Source organism: Pteronotus mesoamericanus, unplaced genomic scaffold, assembly GCF_021234165.1.
Source record: "Pteronotus mesoamericanus isolate MK-2021 breed Mesoamerican mustached bat unplaced genomic scaffold, CSHL_Meso_final scaffold_165, whole genome shotgun sequence".
Lineage (NCBI taxonomy): Eukaryota > Metazoa > Chordata > Mammalia > Chiroptera > Mormoopidae > Pteronotus > Pteronotus mesoamericanus.
In genome coordinates, this window is record NW_026555307.1 from 8777646 (window position 1) to 8798309 (window position 20664).

The following is a 20664-nucleotide window of genomic DNA, read 5'->3' on the forward strand; positions in this document are numbered from 1 at the left end:
TTCTCTTGTCTGACCGCTGTGGCTAGGACTTCCAATACGATGTTGAAAACAAGCGGTGAGAGCGGACATCCTTGTCGTGTTCCCTATCTTAGTGGGAAAGCTTTCAGTTTTTGCCCGTTGAGTATGATATTAGCTGTAGGTTTTTCATATATGGCCTTTATTACGTTGAGGAATGCCCCATTTATTCCCATTTTCCTGAGTGTTTTGATCATAAATGGGTGCTGTACCTTGTCAAATTCTTTTTCTGCATCTATCGAGATGATCATGTGGTTTTTGTCTTTTATTTATGTGATGTATCACGTTTACTGATTTGCGTATATTGAACCATCCCTGCATCCCTGGGATGAATCCCACTTTATCGTGGTGGATAATCTTTTGAGCCTTTTTGGAGTCTAATGCCTGTGTCTGACTCCTGCTTGGAGCAGCTCTGTGACCCCTTCGGTCAGGGCTGGGCTATTTTTTGGGATCTCTCTGAGCTCTCACGCGGGCTCCTTGAGCACGCTCCCAGCGCGGCAGGGTCCCCCACCTGCCTGCGCTCGCATGTGCTTGCCCCAGACTATGGGGCTTATTCGCGACCTCGCGTACTCATCTGGCCCTCCTGGCACGCGAGCTTTGCGGCACTGGTCAGTTTAGGGTCTTATATTGTGTATTTTCCCCGCTCTTGGCTCTTGGGTGTGTTGCTTGCCCTCGCCAAATGGAGACTACGGAAATGGGAGGAAATCAGCTCTAGGACGCTCCGGTTAACCCTGTTTCTGGGTCTCCTCCAGGGACTCTGGGCAGCTCTACTTATTTTGTGGGCCGCTCTGCAATCGCGGTGCGCAGGTCAATTTAGGCCTGCCCTTGCCCCTCTGTGCACTCCCTCGCAGGCCGTATGGGTGCCAGTCTGTGTGAGGCCTTGCCGCCAGGTGCAAGCGTTCGCCAGCCCGCGTGGGTCACACACACGCTTGCCAACCCTCGCCGGTCACTCGGCGCAAGTGTGCGCGCCTGCTCTGGGTGTTTTGGGGGTGTCTATGTTTGCTTTTCAGCTTTTGGCTCTTTGGGGGTGTGGCCTCTTCCCGCGCAATGGAGACTACAGCAAGGAGTCGGGATTCCCCGGTTCCTCCTCCCGTTCTTTCCCCAATGCCTCCGTTTCTAGTCTCCTCTCATGGGCCTCTGGGCAGTTCTGTGACCCCTTCGGCCAAGGATCCAACCCCTTTGCGGACTGCGTTTCAATCGCAGGCAGTCTGGTTCATGCGCGCCCCACTTCTGCCTCTATGGGGTCGCGCTTTTCCAGTCCACAATGGAGACTACCGAACGGGGAGGGAGTCGGGACTCCCTGGTTCCTCCTCCCGTTCTTTCCCCAACACCTCCGTATCCAGTCTCTCCTCAAGGCTCTCCCAGCCAGTCTGCACTCAGCCCCGCAGCTCACACGCGTACAAGCTGTGTGCAGAGTGCACAAAAGGCAGGTTAATTGATTCCCTTAGGCCTGAGCGAGATGGTAGCTGCAGAGTGGGAAGTGCGTTATCACCCGGGCTCCACTGGCCACCATGTCAGTTCTCTTCACAAAGTTTTCCTCACCAGTCTTTTCCCAGGCACCAGCCCACCCTGCTGCCGCCTCTACGCAGCAATCAAGGAGGGTGGCTGCCACTGCAACTTTTGCGTTTGCCCTTTAAATGTCTTTTTGCATCCCCAGCCACCTGTCTCTGGCAGAGAATACCGCTAAGCTTTTTGGGGTTGCGTTTTGTCTGTATTTTCTCGGCTTTAGCTGCTGTAGTTTAGGGGTTCCTGTTTATGATTGAGACCCCATTCTTCTCGGGGGGAGATAACTGGCCGCTTCAATGTCCCTCTGGTGCCAGTGCCCGTGGGCACCCAGCCCACCCTCTCGAGCCTCCACCGCAATTCTCACCCGTTGGGATGTGTGAGAGTAGAATCCACTGTCCGCGGCACCAAGGCTCGTCTCCCACTATCGCTCCACTGCTTTCCAGGTGATTACTCCATTATTTAGTTGCAATTCCAGTTTGGTTTTGGGAGGAGGTCAGCGTGACTCCCATTCACTCCTCCGCCATCTTTTCGAATCTAGTCTTAATCTCTTTACAGCCTTATTAATACTTGTTCACTTGCTGTTGATAGTGAGATTGCAGGGGGGAGTTATTTCTGCAGATATGGGTTTGTCCCCTGGGCTTTGTGGTTTTGTTCTGGCAGCAGCTGCTCAAAAACACACAAGACATGGTGGGCAGAGTGACCCTCTGTCAATCAGCTGGAGGTTAAGACCCACCAAAGATCACCCAAACAACAGTCAAAACGCTATTACTTCCAGAAGGCTAACATAAACAGAACAAAAGGCATCCCAAGACAGCAAGATCAGGAGACCAGGGAGACTGCACCACTGAATCTCTCAGGCCCTTACCATAGAAGTTCACACCACAAAGTCAGGAAGTCAAAACAGATCAATTTAAGAAGCAGAAGCAAAAACGAAGAGTCTTACAAATAAATAATGGGAAGACAAAGAAACAAACCCTAATCAAAAGGAAAGGAGGAATCCTCAGGAAGAGTGCCAAATGAAATAGAGGTGAGTAAATGATCAGATATTGAATTCAAAACAATAGTTATAAGGAAGCACAGTGAACTCAGTGGGAATTATCAAAAACTACAGGGAAGCTATGAGGAACTTTCTGCCAACTGTATCAGCATGAAAAAGGACACAAACTATCAAAAAGAGGCAAGAGGAAATAGAATGCAGTTTCTGAATTGAAGAAACTAGTAGAATGAATCAAAAGCAGGCTAGACAAAGCAAAGGATCAAATCAGTGAGCTGGAGGACAAGGTAGGAAAAAGCTCCAGAAAGAGCAAGTATGTGAAAAAAGACTCAGAAAGAAGAGGTTTTAAGGGAAGTGCAGGACAACATGAGATGTAATAATATCCATATAAGAGGGATACCAGAAGGAGAAGAAGATGAGGAAGGGAGAGAAAACCTGTTTGAAAAAGTCATGATGGAAAACTTCCCTAATTGGAGGAGAGAAAAAGTCACACAAGTCCAGGAAGCATCGAGGATCCCATTCAAGAGGAACCCAATGAGGCCCACTCCAAGACTCATCATCATTCAAATGGAAAATATCAAAGACAAATAGAGAAACTTTAAGGCAGTAAGGGAGAAAAAGGAAGTAAGATACAAGGGGGCCCCAATAAGGCTCGCAGCTGACTTCTTAACAGAAATGCTACAGGACAGGAGGGAATGGCAATAAATATTCCAAGTAATGAAATGCAAAGGCCTGCAACCAAGACTACTGTACCCAGCAAGCCTTTCAGTTAAAATGGAAGGCAAAATAAGGAGTTTCCTGGACTAAAGGAAGACTAGAAGAATACACCTCTGCCAAACCAGCATTGGAAGGTATGATTAGGGAACGCTTTAGGAAGATGAAGACAAAGAATGAGAGATAGAGGAACACAAGTACAAAGGTGAAAAATGAGTAAGTACTTATCAATAAGAACCTTAAATGTAAATGGATTAAATGCTCCAAGCAAAAGACATAGAATAGCTGAATGTATAAGAACACATGACCTGCACATATGCTGTCTACAAGAGACCCACCTCAGAACAAAAGAGTTACACAGACTGAAAGTAAAGGGATGGGAAAAATGTTGCAAGCAAATTGACAGAAAAATTAAGCCAGGGTAGCAATACTTATATCAGACAAAATAGATTTCCAAACAAAGGCTATAAAAAGAGATCCAGAAGGACACTTCATAACACTCAAAGAAATAATCCATCAAGAAGACATACACATGTAAACAGATATGCACCCAATGTAGGAGCACCCAAATAAATAAGGAAAATCTTGGAGGGCTTCAAGAAAGATATAGACGGCAACACACTGATAGCAAGGGATTTTAACACCCCACTGTCAACAATGGATAGATCTTCCACAAGAAATATCAACAAGTATATTTGGAACTGAACGACACATTAGATAAAGTAGACTTAACTGGTTTTACACACACACACACGCGCGCACACACAGAACTTTTCATCCCAAAGAAGCAAAATACACATTCTTTTCAAATGCACATGGAACATTTTCAAAGAGAAGACCACATGATAGGACACAAATCAAACCTCAACAAATTCAAGAAAATTGAAATCGTAACAAGCATTTTCACAGACCACGAGGGCTTGAAACCAGAAACCAACCTCAAGGAAAAAAATGTAAAAACATTCAAACTCATGGACACTGAATAGCATGCTATTGAGCAATGAATTGGTCAATAATGAGATCAAAGAAGAAATCAAAATGTTTCTGGAAACAAATGAAAATGAGCACACAACAGTCCAAAAACCTATGGGACACTGCAAAGGCAGTCCTAAGAGAGAAGTTCATAGCAATACAGGCCTACCTAAAAGAGACAGAAACATAACAAATCAATGACCTAACCCTACATCTACAAGAACTAGAGGAACAACAGCAAACAAAGCCCAGGGCTCATAGACGGACGGAAATAATCAAGATCAGAGCAGAACTGAAAACCATGGTGACTAAATAACAATTCAAAGGAGTAATAAATGAAGGAGCTTGGTTTTTTGCAAATATAAAACAAAACCAACAAGCCTTTAAGCGGACTCACCAAGAAAAAGAGGGAGAGGACCCAAGTAAATAAAATCAGAAATGAAAAAGGAAAAATTACAACTGATACCAGAGAAATAAAAAGGATTACAAGGAATTACTATGAAAAATTATACACCAAGAAACTTGAAAATCTGGGTGAAATGGAGAGAATTCTAGAAAAATATAATCTTCCAAAACTGAATGAAGATTAAGCAGAAAGCCTGAACAGAATGATAACAGCTGGTGAAATTGAAGGGGTAATGAAAACACTGCCAGAAGACAAAAGCCTTGGACCTGACGATTGCACAGGAGAAGTTCACAAAACATTTAAGGAAGAGATAACCCCCGTCCTTCTCAGACAATGCCCAAAACCCAAATAATAGGAAGACACCCAATTGCTCTTCATGAGGGCAGCATCATCCTAAGCCAAAAGCCAGTTAAAGACACAACAAAGATAAGAAAACTACAGGTCAATTTCGCTGATGAACATAGACACTAAAATCCTCAGTGAAATATTGGAAAACTGTAGCCAGCAATACATTAAAAGATCATGTACCATGTTCAGATGGGATAATTCCAAGAGATGCAAAGATAGTTCAATATTCACAAATCAATAAATATAATACATTATATAAACAAAAGGAAAGACAACAATCGCATGATCACATCAGTAGATGCAGAAAAAGTATTTGATAATGTACAGTACCCATTTATGATAAAAAAAAACACTCAACAAAGTGGGAATAAAGGGGGCATATTTCAACATAATAAAGGCCATATATGAAAAACCTGTAGCCAAAATCACACTCAACACGGACACACTAAAAGCTTTCCCACTAAGATTGGAAACAAGAAGAGGTTCTCCACTTTCACCACGTCTATTAAACATAGTATTGGAAGCCCTAGCCACAGCTTTCAGATAAGAAAAAGAAATAAACGGCATTCAAATTGTAAAGGAGGAATAAAAACTGTCATTGTTTGCAGATTACATGATAGTGTACACAGAAAACACTATAGACTCCACCAAAAGACTACTTGACCTAATAAGTGAATTTGGCAAAAGTGCAAGATACAAAGTCAATATTCAAAAATCAAAGGCATTTTTGTACACCAATAATGAAATATCAGAATGAGAAATCAGGGAAAAAAAATCCCATTTGCTATAGCAACAAGAAAAATAAAGTACCTAGGAGTAAACTTAACCATGGAGGTAAAAGATCTCTACTCAGAAAACTACACAACACTGAAAAAAGAAATAAAGGAAGATACAAATAAATGGAAGCATATACTGTGTTCATGGATTGGAAGAATTAACATGATCAAAATGTCCATACTATCCAAAGCTATTCATAGATTCAATACAATCCCTATTAAAATTCGATTGAGGTATTTCACAGATATAGTACAAAACTTTTTAAAAAGTATACGGAACCATAAATGACCCCGAATAGCTGCAGGAATTCTGAGAAAGAAGAACAAAGTAGGAGGGATCACAATACCTGACATCAAACTATATTACAAGGCCACTGTAATCACAACAGTCATGTAGTGGCATAGGAACAGACACATAGACCAATGAACAGAATAGAGAGCCCAGAAATAAACCCAGGTCTCTATGGTCAATTAATATTTGACAAATAGGGCAGAAGCATAAAATGGAGTAAAAATCGCGTCTTTAACTAATGGTATTGGGAGATCTGGACACCTACTTGCCAAAGAATGAAACTTGACCAACAATTTACAGCATACACAAAAATACACTCAAGATGGATAAAAGATTTAAATAGAAGTTGTGAGACCACAGAAGTCCTAGAGGAGAACATAGGCAGGAAACTCTGATATTCCATGCAGCAATATTTTCACCAATATGTCCCCTAAAGCAAGGGACATAAAAGGAAAGAATAAACAAATGGGACTTCACCAAAATAAGAAGCTTCTGCATGGCTAAAGAAAACATCAGCAAAATGAAAAAGGAACCAACCATATGGGAAAATATATTTGCCAATGATACTTTGGACAAAGGTTTGATCCCCAAAATATGTAAAGATCTCACAGGACTCCACTCCAGGAAGACAAACAATCCAATTAAAAAATGGGCAAAGGACCCAAACAGACACATCTCCAAGGAGGACATACACAGATCCCAGAGACATATGAAAGGATGTTCAGCATCACTAGCCATCAGAAAAATGCATATTTAAACCACAATGAGATACCACTTTACATTGGTCAGAATGGTTGTCATAAACAAGTCAAGAAACAACAAGTGCTGGTGAGTTTGTGCGAAAAGGGAACCCTAGTACAGTGTTGGTGAGATTGCAAACTGGTGCAGCCACTGCGGAAAACTGTTTTGAAATTCCTCAAAAATCTAAAAATGGAAATGCCTTTTGATTCAGCAATTCCACTGCTGGGATTATACCCTAAGTATCCTGAAACACCAATTCAAAAGAACCTATGCACCCCAAAGTTCACAGCAGCACAATTTACAATAGCCAAGTATTGGAAGCAACCTATGGGCCCATCAATAAATGAGTGGGTCAAAAAGCTATGGTGCACTTACACAATGGAATACTATGTAGCCCAAAGAAAGAAAGATATACTACCATTTGCAACAGCATAGATGGAACTGGAGAGCATTATGCTAAGTGAAATAAGGGTGAAAGACAAATCTTACCCATATGTGGAACCTAATCAACAAAACAAACAAGCAAGAAAAATATAACCAGCAACATTGAAAGAAGAAACAAACCGATAGTATTGGGAGGGGAGGATAGAGGACTGTAACGAGGAAAAGAAGGGGAAGGATCAAGTGTAGGCACTTGTATAAAGGACCCATGGACAAAGTTAAAGTGGGGAAGGAATGAGGATGGGAGGTATGGGTTGGCGGGGCAGGGGAAAGTGGCGGCAGGAAAATGGAAACAAAGGTATTTTAACAATAAAAACATTTTTTTTAATTAAGAGAAAATAAAAAGCAATCAAGGTTGTTTGGGAAAAGAGATGATTTCTGGATTGAATCAGAGATTAAAAGTTGAGTTTGAATATTCTGTTATATCAGAAAGTAAGAGAGTCATCAATAAGTATTAGAAACAGGTCGAAAGGCCTGAGGAGTCAACCTGAAGAGCCTCTCAGAGACAAAAAATGGTATAATTTGGGGATCTAATATAATGTACAGGTCAGATCAAAAACATTTATATCCATGAGTTCATCATCAATACTGAATAAAAATACTGCTGGTCACTTTTGCAGGATTTCAAGAAACTGTCTCATTGTAAAAACTGATTTAATATAAAAAGAAAGAGAACCAGTTATAATGTGCCTCCTAGTGGAATTACATATCACCACCTATGAAATATTCTTCACAAAGGAATTCCAATGGAATCTAATGAAGCTTCAAGACCTAACTATTTATTTTCAGAAAACATTTAAAGAATACCACAGAAATACAATCAGTAAAATCCAAACAGTGAACAAATGAATCAGAATTTTTTCAACAACAACAAAACCTACACAGAAAGGTAAAAGATGGAAGGGGTACTTACAAACAAGATACTTCAGAAACATATCAATTAATTGTTGTGCACAGTCCTTATCTGGATTCTAATTCAAATACATGATTTAAAAATTAGAGAATTATGGAAATATGAACACTGACTAGATATTGATGACATTAATAAATTATTTTAAATATTTTAGACATAATATGGCATAATGGTTGTTCTTAAAATATAACCCTTAGCTCTTAGAGATACACAGTAATTTCTGTTTGTTTCAAAATAATGTGTGTGGGAGTGAGGGTAGGGGAGTTAGCATGGAAGAAACAGGTAGCTGTATAGATGAAGCAAGATTGAATTTGAGTGGATAATTATTCAAGCTGAATGGTAAATACATGACAATTTATAAGACTACTTTTCAGTACCTGAACTTTATTATAATAAAGTTTTTAAGGATGGGCTGGCAGAGCACTGTGGCAATAGAATATTTTAAGGTCCTAAGCAACTAAAGCATTGCCTTAAACAAAATGGTGATACAACTCTGTTGTGGGGAAAGGAAGTAGAGAGTATGACATAACAAATCTAAATTCATAATACCTTACAAAAAATAACTAGAAAATATTTAAATATCTATTAATCAAGAAATACCAATATAGAAATATTAATTTGAAATATAGATCAATTCCACTGGAATCATCTAAAAGAGATGAGGGCATCTGCCTTTAGAGAATAGGATGAAGTGGCAGGTCAGGGCCTTGCTCTTAATAAGCCTTGAACTTGTAACATAAAATTTTGACAAATACATTTTAAAACAGCAATTATCTCTAAAAGATCATCTCATTTATGCTTCTCATAAACTCTAGTTCATGCTTGTGTTTGTATTACTTTACAAATAAATTCCTATTAATACAAATTCTTTAGTTTACTTTTTTTTATTGTTCAAATACATTTGTCTCCATTTTCCTGCCACCACATTCCCCTGCACAAATTCTTGTTTTTATTAATTTATTTTTTCAATACATTTGTCTCTGCCTCCCCCTACCACTTTCGCTTGGCCCTCCCCCGCAAATCCTTCCCCTTTGGTTTTGTCCATGAGTCCTTGCTATATGTTCCTTGACTTTCACCTTCCCATCCTTTCACCCCACCCCCGCCATCCCCTCCCTCCTTTTTTCTTGTCTCTGTTGGTTTCTTTTCCTTTCAGTGTTGCTGGTCTTATTTTCCTTGCATCTTTGTATTGTTTGTTAGGTTCCACTTATAGGTGTCATCATAAGGTATTTGTCTCTTCCCCCTGGCTTATTTCGCTTAGCATAATGCTCTCTAGTTCCATCCACGCTGTTGCAATGTTTAGCAGTTCTTTTTTTTTCTTTCTTCTGCATAGTATTCCATTGTGTACATGTACCATTGTTTTTTGACCCAATCATCTTCCGATGGGCATTTTGGTTGCTTCCAACACTTGGCTATTGTAAATTGTGCTGCTATGAACATTGGGGTGCATAGGTTCTTCTGAATGGGTGTTCTGGGATTATTAGGGTATAGTCCCAGCAGGGGAATCACTGGATCAAAAGGCAGTTCCATTTTGAGCTTTCTGAGGAAATTCCACACTGCTTTCCACATTGCTGCACCAGTCTGCATTCCCACCAACAGTGTATTAGTGTTCCCTTTTCTCCACAGCCTCACCAGCACCTGTTGTTTCTTGATCTGTATACGATGGCCATTCTGACCGGTGTGAGGTGGTACCTCATGGTGGTTTGGATCTGCATTTCTCTGATGGCTAGTGAAGCCAAGCATCCTTTCAAATGTCTCTGGGCCCTCTGTATCTCCTCCTTGGAAAAGCATCTGCCCAGGCCCTTTGCCCATTTTTTGAGGAAAATGTCCATACTACCCAAAGCAATTTATAGATTCAATGCAATCCCTATTAAGATACCAATCACATATTTCACAGAAATAGAACAGACATTTCAAAAATTTATATGGAACCATAAACCACCAAGAATTGCCGCAGCAATTTTGAAAACTTTCTCAAAAAATTTTCTGAGCAAATTTTGCCAAATTCACGTATTAGGTTGAGTAGTTTTTTGGGGGAGTCTACAGGGTTTTCTATGTACACTATCATGTCATCTGCACGCAGTAATAGTTTTACTTCCTCCTTTCTTAGCTGGATGCCTTTTATTTCTTTATCTTGTCTGACCGCTGTGGCTAGGACTTCCAATACGATGTTGAAAAGAAGAGGTGAAAGCAAACATCCTTGTCGTATTCCCTATCTTAGTGGGAAAGCTTTTAGTTTTTGCCTGTTGAGTATGATGTTGGCTGTAGGTTTTTCATATATGGCCTTTATTATGTTGAGGAATGCCCCATTTATTCCCATTTTGCTGAGTGTTTTGTTCATAAATGGCTGCTGTACCTTATCAAATGCTTTTTCTGCATCTATCAAGATGATCATGTGATTTTTGTCATTTCTTTTATTTATGTGATGTATCACGTTTATTTACTTGCCTATATTGAACCATCCCTGCATCCCTGGGATGAATCCCACTTGATCGTGGTGGATAATCTTTTTAATGGATTGCTGGATGCGGATTGCCAACATTTTGTTGAGGATTTTAGCATCTATGTTCATCAGCGAAATTGACCTGTACTTTTCTTTCTTTGTAGGGTCTTTATCTGGTTTTGGGATCAGGGTGATGCTGGCCTCATCAAAAGAGTCTGGGAGTCTTCCCGCCTCTTGAATTTTTTGGAATACTCTGAGGACAGGAGTGAGCTCTTCCTTAAATGTTTTCTAAAATTCTCCTATGAAAATGTCTGGCCCAGGACTTTTGTGTGCCGGGAGTTTCTTGATTACTGCTTCAATTTCCCCAGCTGTTACCAGTCTGATCATGCATTCTGTTTCTTCCTCCTTCAATGTTGGAAGATTATACTTTTCTAGAAATTTGTCCATTTCATCGAGGTATCAAATCTTGGCATATAATTGTTCATAGTAGTTTCTGACGATCCTTTGTATTTCTGTGGTACCAGTTGTTATTTCTCCTCTTTCGTTTCTGGTATTATTAATTTGAGTCCTCTCCCTTTTTGTCTTGATGAGTCTGCTTAAAGGCTTGTCGGTTTTATTTTTCTTTTCAAAGAACCAGCTCCTGGGTTGGTTGATCCTCTGAATTGTTCTTTTCGTCCCTATGTCATTCAGTTTGGCTCTAATCTTGACTATTTCCTTCCTTCTACTTGCTCTGGGATTTATTTGTTGTTGTGTCTCCAGTTCTTGAAGTTGTAGTGTTAGGGCTTTTATTTGAAATGTTTCTATCTTTTTTTAGGTAGGCCTGTATTGCTATCAACTTCCCTCTCAGCACTGCCTTTGCTGTGTCCCATAGGTTTTGGACTGTTGTCTGTTCATTTTCATTTGTTTCCAGAAATTTTTTGATTTCTTCTCTTATCTCTTTATCGACCCATTCATTGTTCAGTAGTCTACTGTTCAGTGTCCATGAGTTTGCAAGTTTTTGAAGTTTCTCTTTGAGATTGATTTCGAGTTTCAAGCGCTTGTGGTCCGAGAAGAAGTTTGGTATTATTTCCATTTCCCTGAATTTGCTGAGGCTTGCTTTGTGTCCTATCATGCGGTCTATCTTTGAAAAACTTCCATGAGCCTTTGAAAAGAATGTGTAGTATTTTGCTTCTTTGGGATGTAAGGTTCTATAGATGTCAGTTAAGTCTATTTGATTCAGTGCGTCACTCAGCTCCACAATATCCTTATTGATGTTTTGTTTGGAAGATCTGTCCATTTTTGACAGTGGGGTGTTGAAATCCCGTACTATCAGTGTGTTGCTGTCTATATCTTTTTGAAGTCGTCCAACAATTTCCTTATAAACTTGGGAGCCCCTCTGTTGGGTGCATATAAGTTTATAATGTTTATGTCTTCTTGATAGATTCTTCCTTCAAGTATTATAAAGTGCTCCTCTGGCTCTCTTTTTATGGCCTTTGTTTTGAAATCTATTTTGTCTGATATAAGTATTGCAACTCCTGCTTTCTTCTCTTGCCCAGTTGCTTGGAATATTTTTTTCCTTCCCTTTACTTTCAATCCGCGTAGGTCTTTTGCTCTGAGGTGGGTCTCTTGTAAGCAGCATATGCGTGCGTCATGTTTTCTTATCCATTCAGCTAATTTGAGTCTTTTCATTGGGGCATTTAGTCCATTTACATTGAGGGTTATTACTGATAGAAACCTATTCATTTTTTCTCTTTGTACCTGTGTTTTTCTGTTTCTCACTCTTTTCCTTCATCTTCTTAAACCAGTCCCTTGAGCATATCTTGGAGTGCTGGTTTGGTAGAGATGCATTCTTTTAGCCTTCTCTTGTCTGGGAAACTCCGTATTTCCCCTTCTATTTTAATGGAGAGCCTCGCTGGGTAGAGCAGCCTACGTTGTAGGCCCTTGCTTTTCATGACTTGGAATATTTGTTGCCATTCCCTTCTGGCTTGTAGTGTTTCTGTTGAGAAGTCAGCTCCTAGCCGTATCGGGGCCCCCTTGTATGCTACTTACTCCTTCTCCCTTGCTGCCTTGAAGATTCTTTCTCTGTCTTTGATAGTTGCCATTTTAATGATGTTGTGTCTTGGAGCGGACCTCCTTGAGTCCCTCTTGAGTGGGGTCTTCTGTGCCTCCTGGATCCATGAGAGCCTTTCTCTCCTCAAATAGGGAAATGTTCCATCATTACTTTTTCAAGGAGGTTCTCTATCCGTTGCTCCTCTTCTTCTCCTTCTGGGATCCCTATTATACGGATATTATTGCGTTTCAGGTTGTCCTGCATTTCCCTAAGTGTCTCTTCTTTCTTTTTGAGTCTTTTTTCCATTTCTTGTTCTTTCTGGGAGCTGTTTTCTACCTTATCCTCCATCTCACGGATTCGATCCTTGGCTTCATCCAGCCTGCTTTGGATTCCTTCTACTGTGTTCTTCAATTCAGAAATGGTATTCTTCATATTGTCTTGTGTCTTCTTGATCGTTTCTATGTCCTTTTCCAGGCTGATATAGTTTGCTGTAAGATCCTGAGTTTCTCTGCAGTCTCTCAAAGTTATCTTTGAGCTGGCTGAGCTCAATGAGCTTTTTAGAACCACTGTTTTGAATTAGTATCTGATAGTTCCCTTGCCTCTATTTCATTTAGATCTCTCTGCGGGGAGTCCCCTTTTCCACTCATTTGGGGGTAACTTCTTTTTCTTCCCATTTTTGTGAGGGTCTTTTAAGTAATTAAGTAAATAATTAATTAATTTTTGCCTCTGCTTCAATTGATCCATCTAGATTTCCTGACTTTGTGGATTAAACTTCTATGGTAGGCAGGTCTTTTTATTTATTTACTTACTTACTTTTCTTTCTGGGCCTTCCTTTGATGATGTCAGTTGTTGACCCTATCTGACATTGGGTCATTTGTTTGAGCCTTCCAGGTGTCTACTGTCTGTGTCTGACTCCTGCTTTGGGCAGCTCTGTGACCCCTTCGGCCAGGGATCCACTACTTCTGTGGATCACTCTGCACTCTCACACCAGTTCTTTGAGCGCTCCCGCCCGTCCCTGGGACGAGCGGTCTCGCCCAATCTCATGGTCCCTGGTTCCGGGCATAGGCCCCTGCACTGGTCAGTTTTGGCTTTTCTATTGTATGCTTTCCCCGCTTTGGCTCTTTGGGGGCGTGGCCTGCCCACGCAAACTGAAGACTATGGAAATGGAAGGAAGTCAGCTCGAGGACTCTCCAGTTAATCCTGTCTCCAGTCTCTCCTGAAGGGTCTCTGGGCAGCTCTGTGACTGCTTTGTCCAGGGATCCACTATTCCTGCGGACTGTAATTGTGAGTCTTCTCCCTCCCGAGCAGCTCCTGCCTCTTTAGGGGCACGGCCTGTCTGTGCAAATGGGGACTACAGAATGTGGAGGGACTCTGCTCCAGGGACCTCATATAATCCCCCAGTTTTTTCCCCAACCCCTCCGCCTTCAGTTCTCTCAAGGGTCTCTATGCAGCTGTGGGTCCCCTTTTGCCAGGGATCCTCTATTTCTTCCAGCCAGTCTGCACTCAGTCCACACGCCCACAAGCTGTGTGCGGAGCACGCAAAAGACAGATTAATTGATTCTCTTATGCCTGGGCGATGTGGTAGCTGCAGAGTGGGAGGTGAGTTATGACCGGGGCTCCGCTGGCCACCATCTCTGTTCTCGTCACAAAGCTCTCTTTGCCAATCTTTTCTCAGGTACCAGACCACTCTCCTGCTGCCTCCACCCAGAGACCAAGGAAGGCGGCCGCCACTGCAAATTTTTGCGATGGCCCTTTAAATGTTTCTTTGCATCTCCAGCCACCTGTCTCTGGCAGAGAGCACCCCTAAGCTTTTCGGGGTTGTGTTTTGTCTGTGCGTTTTCCTAATTTCAGCGCCTGTAGTCTAGGGGGTCCCTGTTTATGGTTCAGACCCTGTTCTCAGGGGGATCCAACTGGCCGTTTCAATGTCCCTCTGGTGCTGGCACCCATGGGCGCTCAGCCCACCCTCTCGAGCCTCCACCGCATTTCTCACCCGTTGGGATGTGTGAGAGTTGAATCCACTGTCTGTCCGCAGCTCCAAAGCTCCTCTCCCTCTATCATTCCATTGTTTTCCAGGTGATTTCTCCACTATTTAGTTGCAATTCCAGTTTGGTCTTGGGAGGAGGTCAGCGTTGACTCCCATTCACTCCTCCGTCATCTTTTTTCCTCCCAAATTCTTTAATAATTATTTTCCGATGCCAGAATTTTCTATAGTACAGGTATTACTGGACAAATTTACAAGGTTCTTCTCATCTCTGACAGTATGATCTCAACAATTTATTAATTGGCTGAACTCACTATAATCATCCATCATCCTTTTCTTTAAGATAAAGATAATTTCTAAGATAAATAAAACTGGTCATTCATATAGAAATTCATTATAATGTACATTTCCTGTTCAACCTTACACTGGGATTTTCTCCTAAATGTTCTAAACAGATTTGCAGAGATCTGTCTGTATCAACCAAAATACTAACTACACAAACCCCTAAGTCTCATAAGCCAGGAGGTCTTTCAACAATCTACCTTCTTCCTTCCTATCTTATTGGAGAATACTGATCTGTAGAGATACTCTTGGCTTTTCAATGTTTGTTCCCAGTTAAGCAACTTATACCTGCATATGAAACAAGTTTACTCTTGTTTCTTTTAAGAAAGTGCATTTTTTCTCCAACATAGTCTCTGGGAGAGGGATGAGAAAAGAGATAATCAATTATTTACTGAATCCAAATATCAATCCTGGGTCAAAAGAAGAGAGATTTTAAATTCTTAAAATGGTAAAGAAGTTTCTGGCTAGAATGAGAGAAAATGGGGACCAGGATCCGGAAGGGAACCCTGATAGACAAAAAGCCAGAAAGGAAATCAAATGCTCACATGTCCTTAAAAAAATTTTTTTTTAAATTAAAAAAAAAAAAAAAAACCATGTCAAGAAGGTCAGAAAAAACATATACTCACCTGGGCCATGGCTTTAGTATTGCAGATTATCAGTCCTCCTCGTGGCCATTTTCCTAAAAAAGGATAGTGTTCTGAGAAGGTAGGCCTGAGGAAGCAAAGAAATGCTCTAGAAACCATATGGGCCTTAGAGCTCTTAGACTAAAAAGATAAAACTGTCTCCACTTCCCTTGGTCTTATGATATAACTCTAGTTAGTGGGATAAATGCTACTTCTTCCTCAAGCCCAGAAACCCCAGACTTTAGCTGCAGTAATATGATAGATTCTGGATAGTAGGTTCAAAGGAATACAGTGTACAGATTCTCTCTCCTTCACCCAAATGACCCAGATTCCTGCTTCATCCATGTGATTCATGCCAGACCTTGCCCTATCTAGTGATGTCATTGCTCTGAACCCAAGAGAGAACCGCTAAGACCTGTTGTAAGCAGATTCCTCCTCTGAGGCCAGATTCACCCAAATGGTGCCCTTTGCCTAGGAACACAGTACCCTTTGATCAGAACTAAAGACTCTCTAACCAAGTCTTCTCACTTCCCAAACCCAAGGAAGTCAGTCAGCTTTCCCCTACCATACACCCGTACCCACACCTACACAGAAGCATTCCTCATTCTTACACTTTAGCTTTGTTTTGTAGAAAAGAAATTGTTTTTAACTTTGCTTATGTGTTTTTGCCATACAAGACAATCAAAATGTCAACTTTTCGAGTAAGAGCTTTGTGACCTATAAATTATTATTTTATTTTTGTGTAAGATATGAGTTATAAATCCTAGTTAATTTTCCCCCCAGAGGAGGTGAAACAGGTATACAAAATGACATATGAATAATATAGTATTTCATGGGACTTAAAACACACCATTATTTTATATGCCAGTTAAGAAATAAATTATGTAGGATATTAGCTCACTTCAGATATGTTGAAATGAGAAAAAAGGTGAGACTTAGAACAGATGATTTATCATAGATGATACATGTTTGGATTTCTTTATAGTTCTATTTTGGTTTAGTGATCTATTTACTCATTTGCCAGTATCACATCCTCTATTATAATTGAAAAATATGTTTTAGTGTCTTAGTAAAAGATTTCTCTACCACATACCTACTACAGTAGCCAAAATCCAGAACATTGACAACACCAAATACTGGCAAGGAGTAACAGGAACTCTCATTCACTGCTTGTGAGAATACAAAATGGTACAACCACTCTGGAAGGCAGTTTGGCAGCTTCTTACAAAACTAAACATACCCTTACCATTGATCCAGCAATCATGCTTCTTGACATTTTCCCCAAAAAGCTGAGAAAATGTCATACAAACATTTGTGCACTGATGTTTATAGCAGCTTTATTCATAATTGCCAAAACTTGGGAATAACAATGATATTCCTCAGTGAATGGTTACATAAACTATGGTAAATCAAGGCTATAAAATATTACTCACTGTTAAAGAAGAAATGTACTATGGAGCCATGAAAAGACATATTATTAAACAAAAGGAGCCAATATAAAAAGCTATATACTATATTATTCAAACTATATGACATTCTGGAAAGGGCAAAAATATGGATAGAGTAAAAGAACAGTGATTGCTAGGAGTTAGGAGGGAGGGAGAAAAAAAGAAAAGAATAGGTGTATTTTTAAGGCAGTAAAACTAGTCTGTATGATACTATACTGGTGGATATGTGTCATTATACTTATGTCCAAACCCAGAGACTACACAATATCAAGACTGAACCCTAATGTAAACTATGGAATCTGGATAATAAAATGTGCAAATGTAGGTTCATTGGTTGTACCAAATGTATCAAATGTGTGTGGGAAACTCTATGCCTTCTTCTCGATCTTGCTGTAAATCTAAAACTGCTCTAAAAAAAAAGTAAAGTCTTTAGGGGGGAAAAAAAAGAAAAAAAAGAAAAGAAAGTTCTGGCTCTGAAGGCTGACTGTCTACATTCAAAAAAACAACCCCTCATTACTCACCATTTTTAAAGTTTCCATATTAATATAGATCAATTAAAAATTATACTCATATTTTTCCCAAGATTACATAAAATGAATAGCTCAATTTAAGGAGTTCTCACATCTTTCTAACGTTGAGTCTTGCTTTCCTGGCACACAGCATACCTTTTTATTTTTTAAATCAACATTTGTATCCTTCAAAAATATATATGTTATCTTCCTATATATCATGCATAACTCTTACTCAGATTATTCCTGGGTACCTTATACTACTCTAAATGGAGTTTTTTTTTTTTTTCACAGACGCAACCAGAGCAGCTGCTGCTAGCAACATGTTCAAGATGGAAATTATTACAGAAAAGGTTGACAGGAGATCCAAAGATGTCTGCAGAATAGGTGGAAGCTACACTCATCTGTTCCTGGCCCCAAGCTGGATTTACAGCTAAATTATAGAGAAATCAACTTAAATAACCAACTGAAAGCTAGTTGAACTGAAATATTATAACCAAGGATTTACAGAAGTCACATAGAGAGTGTTTAGAAGGGCAAAGACACAAAAAGGGCTAGCCTCCACACCCAGATGCAGTGGCAGCTGAGAAGCCAAGGGGATATCTCGGTTGCAAAATTACCTCCCCCTGAAAGTGTGGAATCTCAACTCTGTGTAGGGATTCCCAACCCAGAGCAACAGAGACAAGAAAAAGAGCCCACATAGAATCTGGTGGTGAAAAATCAAAGGGGATTCAATTCACCTGGGAGAGCCAGACACCACCTTCCCAGGGAGAAGCACTCCTATTGTTAACAGTGCCAGCCTGGGGAGGGCACTGCCATGTCTCTGACAGCTGGCAAAGCCACTTTGCCCTACTCAGATCCTGTGGAGGGGTCCGGTGGCAGCACCTAGCAGTGATTTGTGGGACCCTCTTTTTCTTTGGAGGTCTCCAGAAAAAACTCAAGCAAAGACTATGGTTTGTGGCTTTGGAAAGAGGGCCAGTCCCTTTGCCTCAAGGGCACAACTAGGGCCCTTCCCCCTACCAACTGTATCACTTGGCTGGCCCTGTCCTGCTAAGTGCAGCGGCAAGAGGGGATCAGAATGCCACGCAGAGCTGGAATTTCTGAAGTATGTCTCCAGGGAAAGCTTTTAACTGGGGACCAGATGGGTGGGCGCTGTGGTATGTGGCTATATCCCAGGAGTGGGGGCACTCATTTTCTCTGTGAGCTCAGCTCATGATACCCTGGGAAGGGGAAGAAGTGCCTGCATTCCTCCCACAGGCTTGCAGGTACTGCCCCAATGGGAGACTCTTCGGATCAGCTCTGCCAAGTCCTGGATACCATGTCTCAGTGGGCTCAGTGCTCAAGGGAAAAGGAAGAGTCAATTGGAGCTGGGACATTCAAAGAGGGAATCCATTGAAGGACATTTTCTGGGAAGCAGGATGAAGTGCTTCGCTCCCTCTAGTGGACTGGGCTGGCATTGCCCCATATGGGAGATTTTTGACCTGACTCCTGAGTCTGGGGTGGCTGAGCTTGTTCTACAGAGAGGGTGACTGGCTGTACCAACCAGAACCCGTGGCATGCCAATACTAGGAGAACTATAGTTGGAGACTGAGTGGTTTGGCTCTGGAGTAAGGGCCACTTTCTCCTCATTGAGTACCTAACTATAATCCCCAAGTAAAAAAACAACTAATCATGTCCTCCTGATCCAGGTTGCCCTGCCATACTGAGACTGCCACCCATGGAAGGGTCAGTAGGTCCAGGTTGGGCCCACTCTACAGTCTTTCTTTGGAAGACTCTGGAAAAAGAACAAAAAAACCTAAGGTGGAGGAGGCGTAGCTGACAGGTGAAGGCAAACCTCTGGGAGCTTCAGTCCTTTTACATATCTACCCCCAGCTCTAAGATAAAGGAAACTGACCCTTATACAAAGATTGTCCTGACCAATGCACACCCAGACCCAGGACCTACAGCCATAAACAGTGAAGAGCATGGTAGCCCCAGACAGGTAGCCCAAGGCAGATTGTATACAACATCTGATTGACATTGACCTGTACCTGAACCCTGCCCAAGTGGACCAGAACCGACAGAATCAGAGGTGGGCTTCACACCACACCAGAACTCAAATCAACTAGCCATACAAGTAGCACGCTCAAAGAGGGATTCCAGCAGGCACCAGAATGTGCTGGGAACGACACCTTGGGGGCAGCCCCTGCAGGGTATCTCATACATGGTAATTGAGGTTTACTCTCATAGTCAGCCAACCTGATAGGGAAACTCCACACAAGAAAGGGCCAACAGCACTCAAGACTCAGCTACAACAGAAGGATGCACATAAACCAAAAGAAACATTCCTGGAGCATGGAGATCAGATGATCTGGAAGACTGTACTACTGAGCCCAACAAGACATCTTCATCATAAAGACATAACAAGTTTGGGAGTCATCGCAGGTCTACCTACTACGCATAGACAAAATGGGGTCCTCGCTAGTGTCACTCGGTTGAAGTGTTGTAATGTAACTAAAAGGCTGGCAGCTCAATTGCAAGTCAGGGCACATGCCCAGGTTTGGGCTCTATCCCCACTTTAAGGTGCATGCAAAAGGCAGCTTACCAGTGTTTCTCTCTTACATCAATGTTTCTCTTTCCCTTTCTCCCTTCCCCTTGCTCTTGAATGAGATTAAAATCAATCTTTAAAAATAAGACAAAAATGGGAAAAAAAGTATTCCCCAAATGAAAGGACAAGAGAAATCCCTGTAAAAACAATTAAATTAATTGGAAGCAACCAAAATAACAGATGCACAATTTAAACCATTAGTTATAAAGATGCTCAAGGACCATAGAAAAATAGATGACCGCAATGAGAACTTAAAATAGTAAGCTTTAAAAAGAACATATATAAAAGAACCACTCAGAAATGGAGAGCATAGTTTCTCTATGAAATGAATACACTAGAAGGAATCAATAGCACGTTAGATGAAGCAGAGGACTGAATCAGTGATTTAGAGGACAGGATAATTTTAAGTACCCAAGCAGAGCATCAAACAGAAAATAGAATTTAAAAAATGAAGAAAGTCTAAAGGACCTATTAGACAACATCAAGCATAACAACATGCACATTACAGGCATACCACTAAGAGAAGACAGAGAGCTAAAGATAGAGAATCTGTTTGAAGAAATAATGGCTGAGAACTTCCCTAATCT

General features: G+C 41.1%; 1 protein-coding gene across 2 annotated transcripts in view; it reads right to left on the reverse strand.

The window, feature by feature from the left end:
- ZNF570 (zinc finger protein 570) overlaps positions 1-20664 on the reverse strand; it is a 67886-nt gene that overhangs the window by 24733 nt on the left and 22489 nt on the right. The window contains exon 2 of one of the 2 annotated variants that reach the window (XM_054589093.1): positions 15537-15589. The exons of the other annotated variant lie outside the window; for it this stretch is intronic. Within the exon in view, the coding sequence (XP_054445068.1) occupies positions 15537-15545 (9 nt within the window). The 5' untranslated portion in view covers positions 15546-15589. The remainder of the gene's footprint in view (positions 1-15536; positions 15590-20664) is intronic. 2 annotated transcript variants of the gene reach the window in all.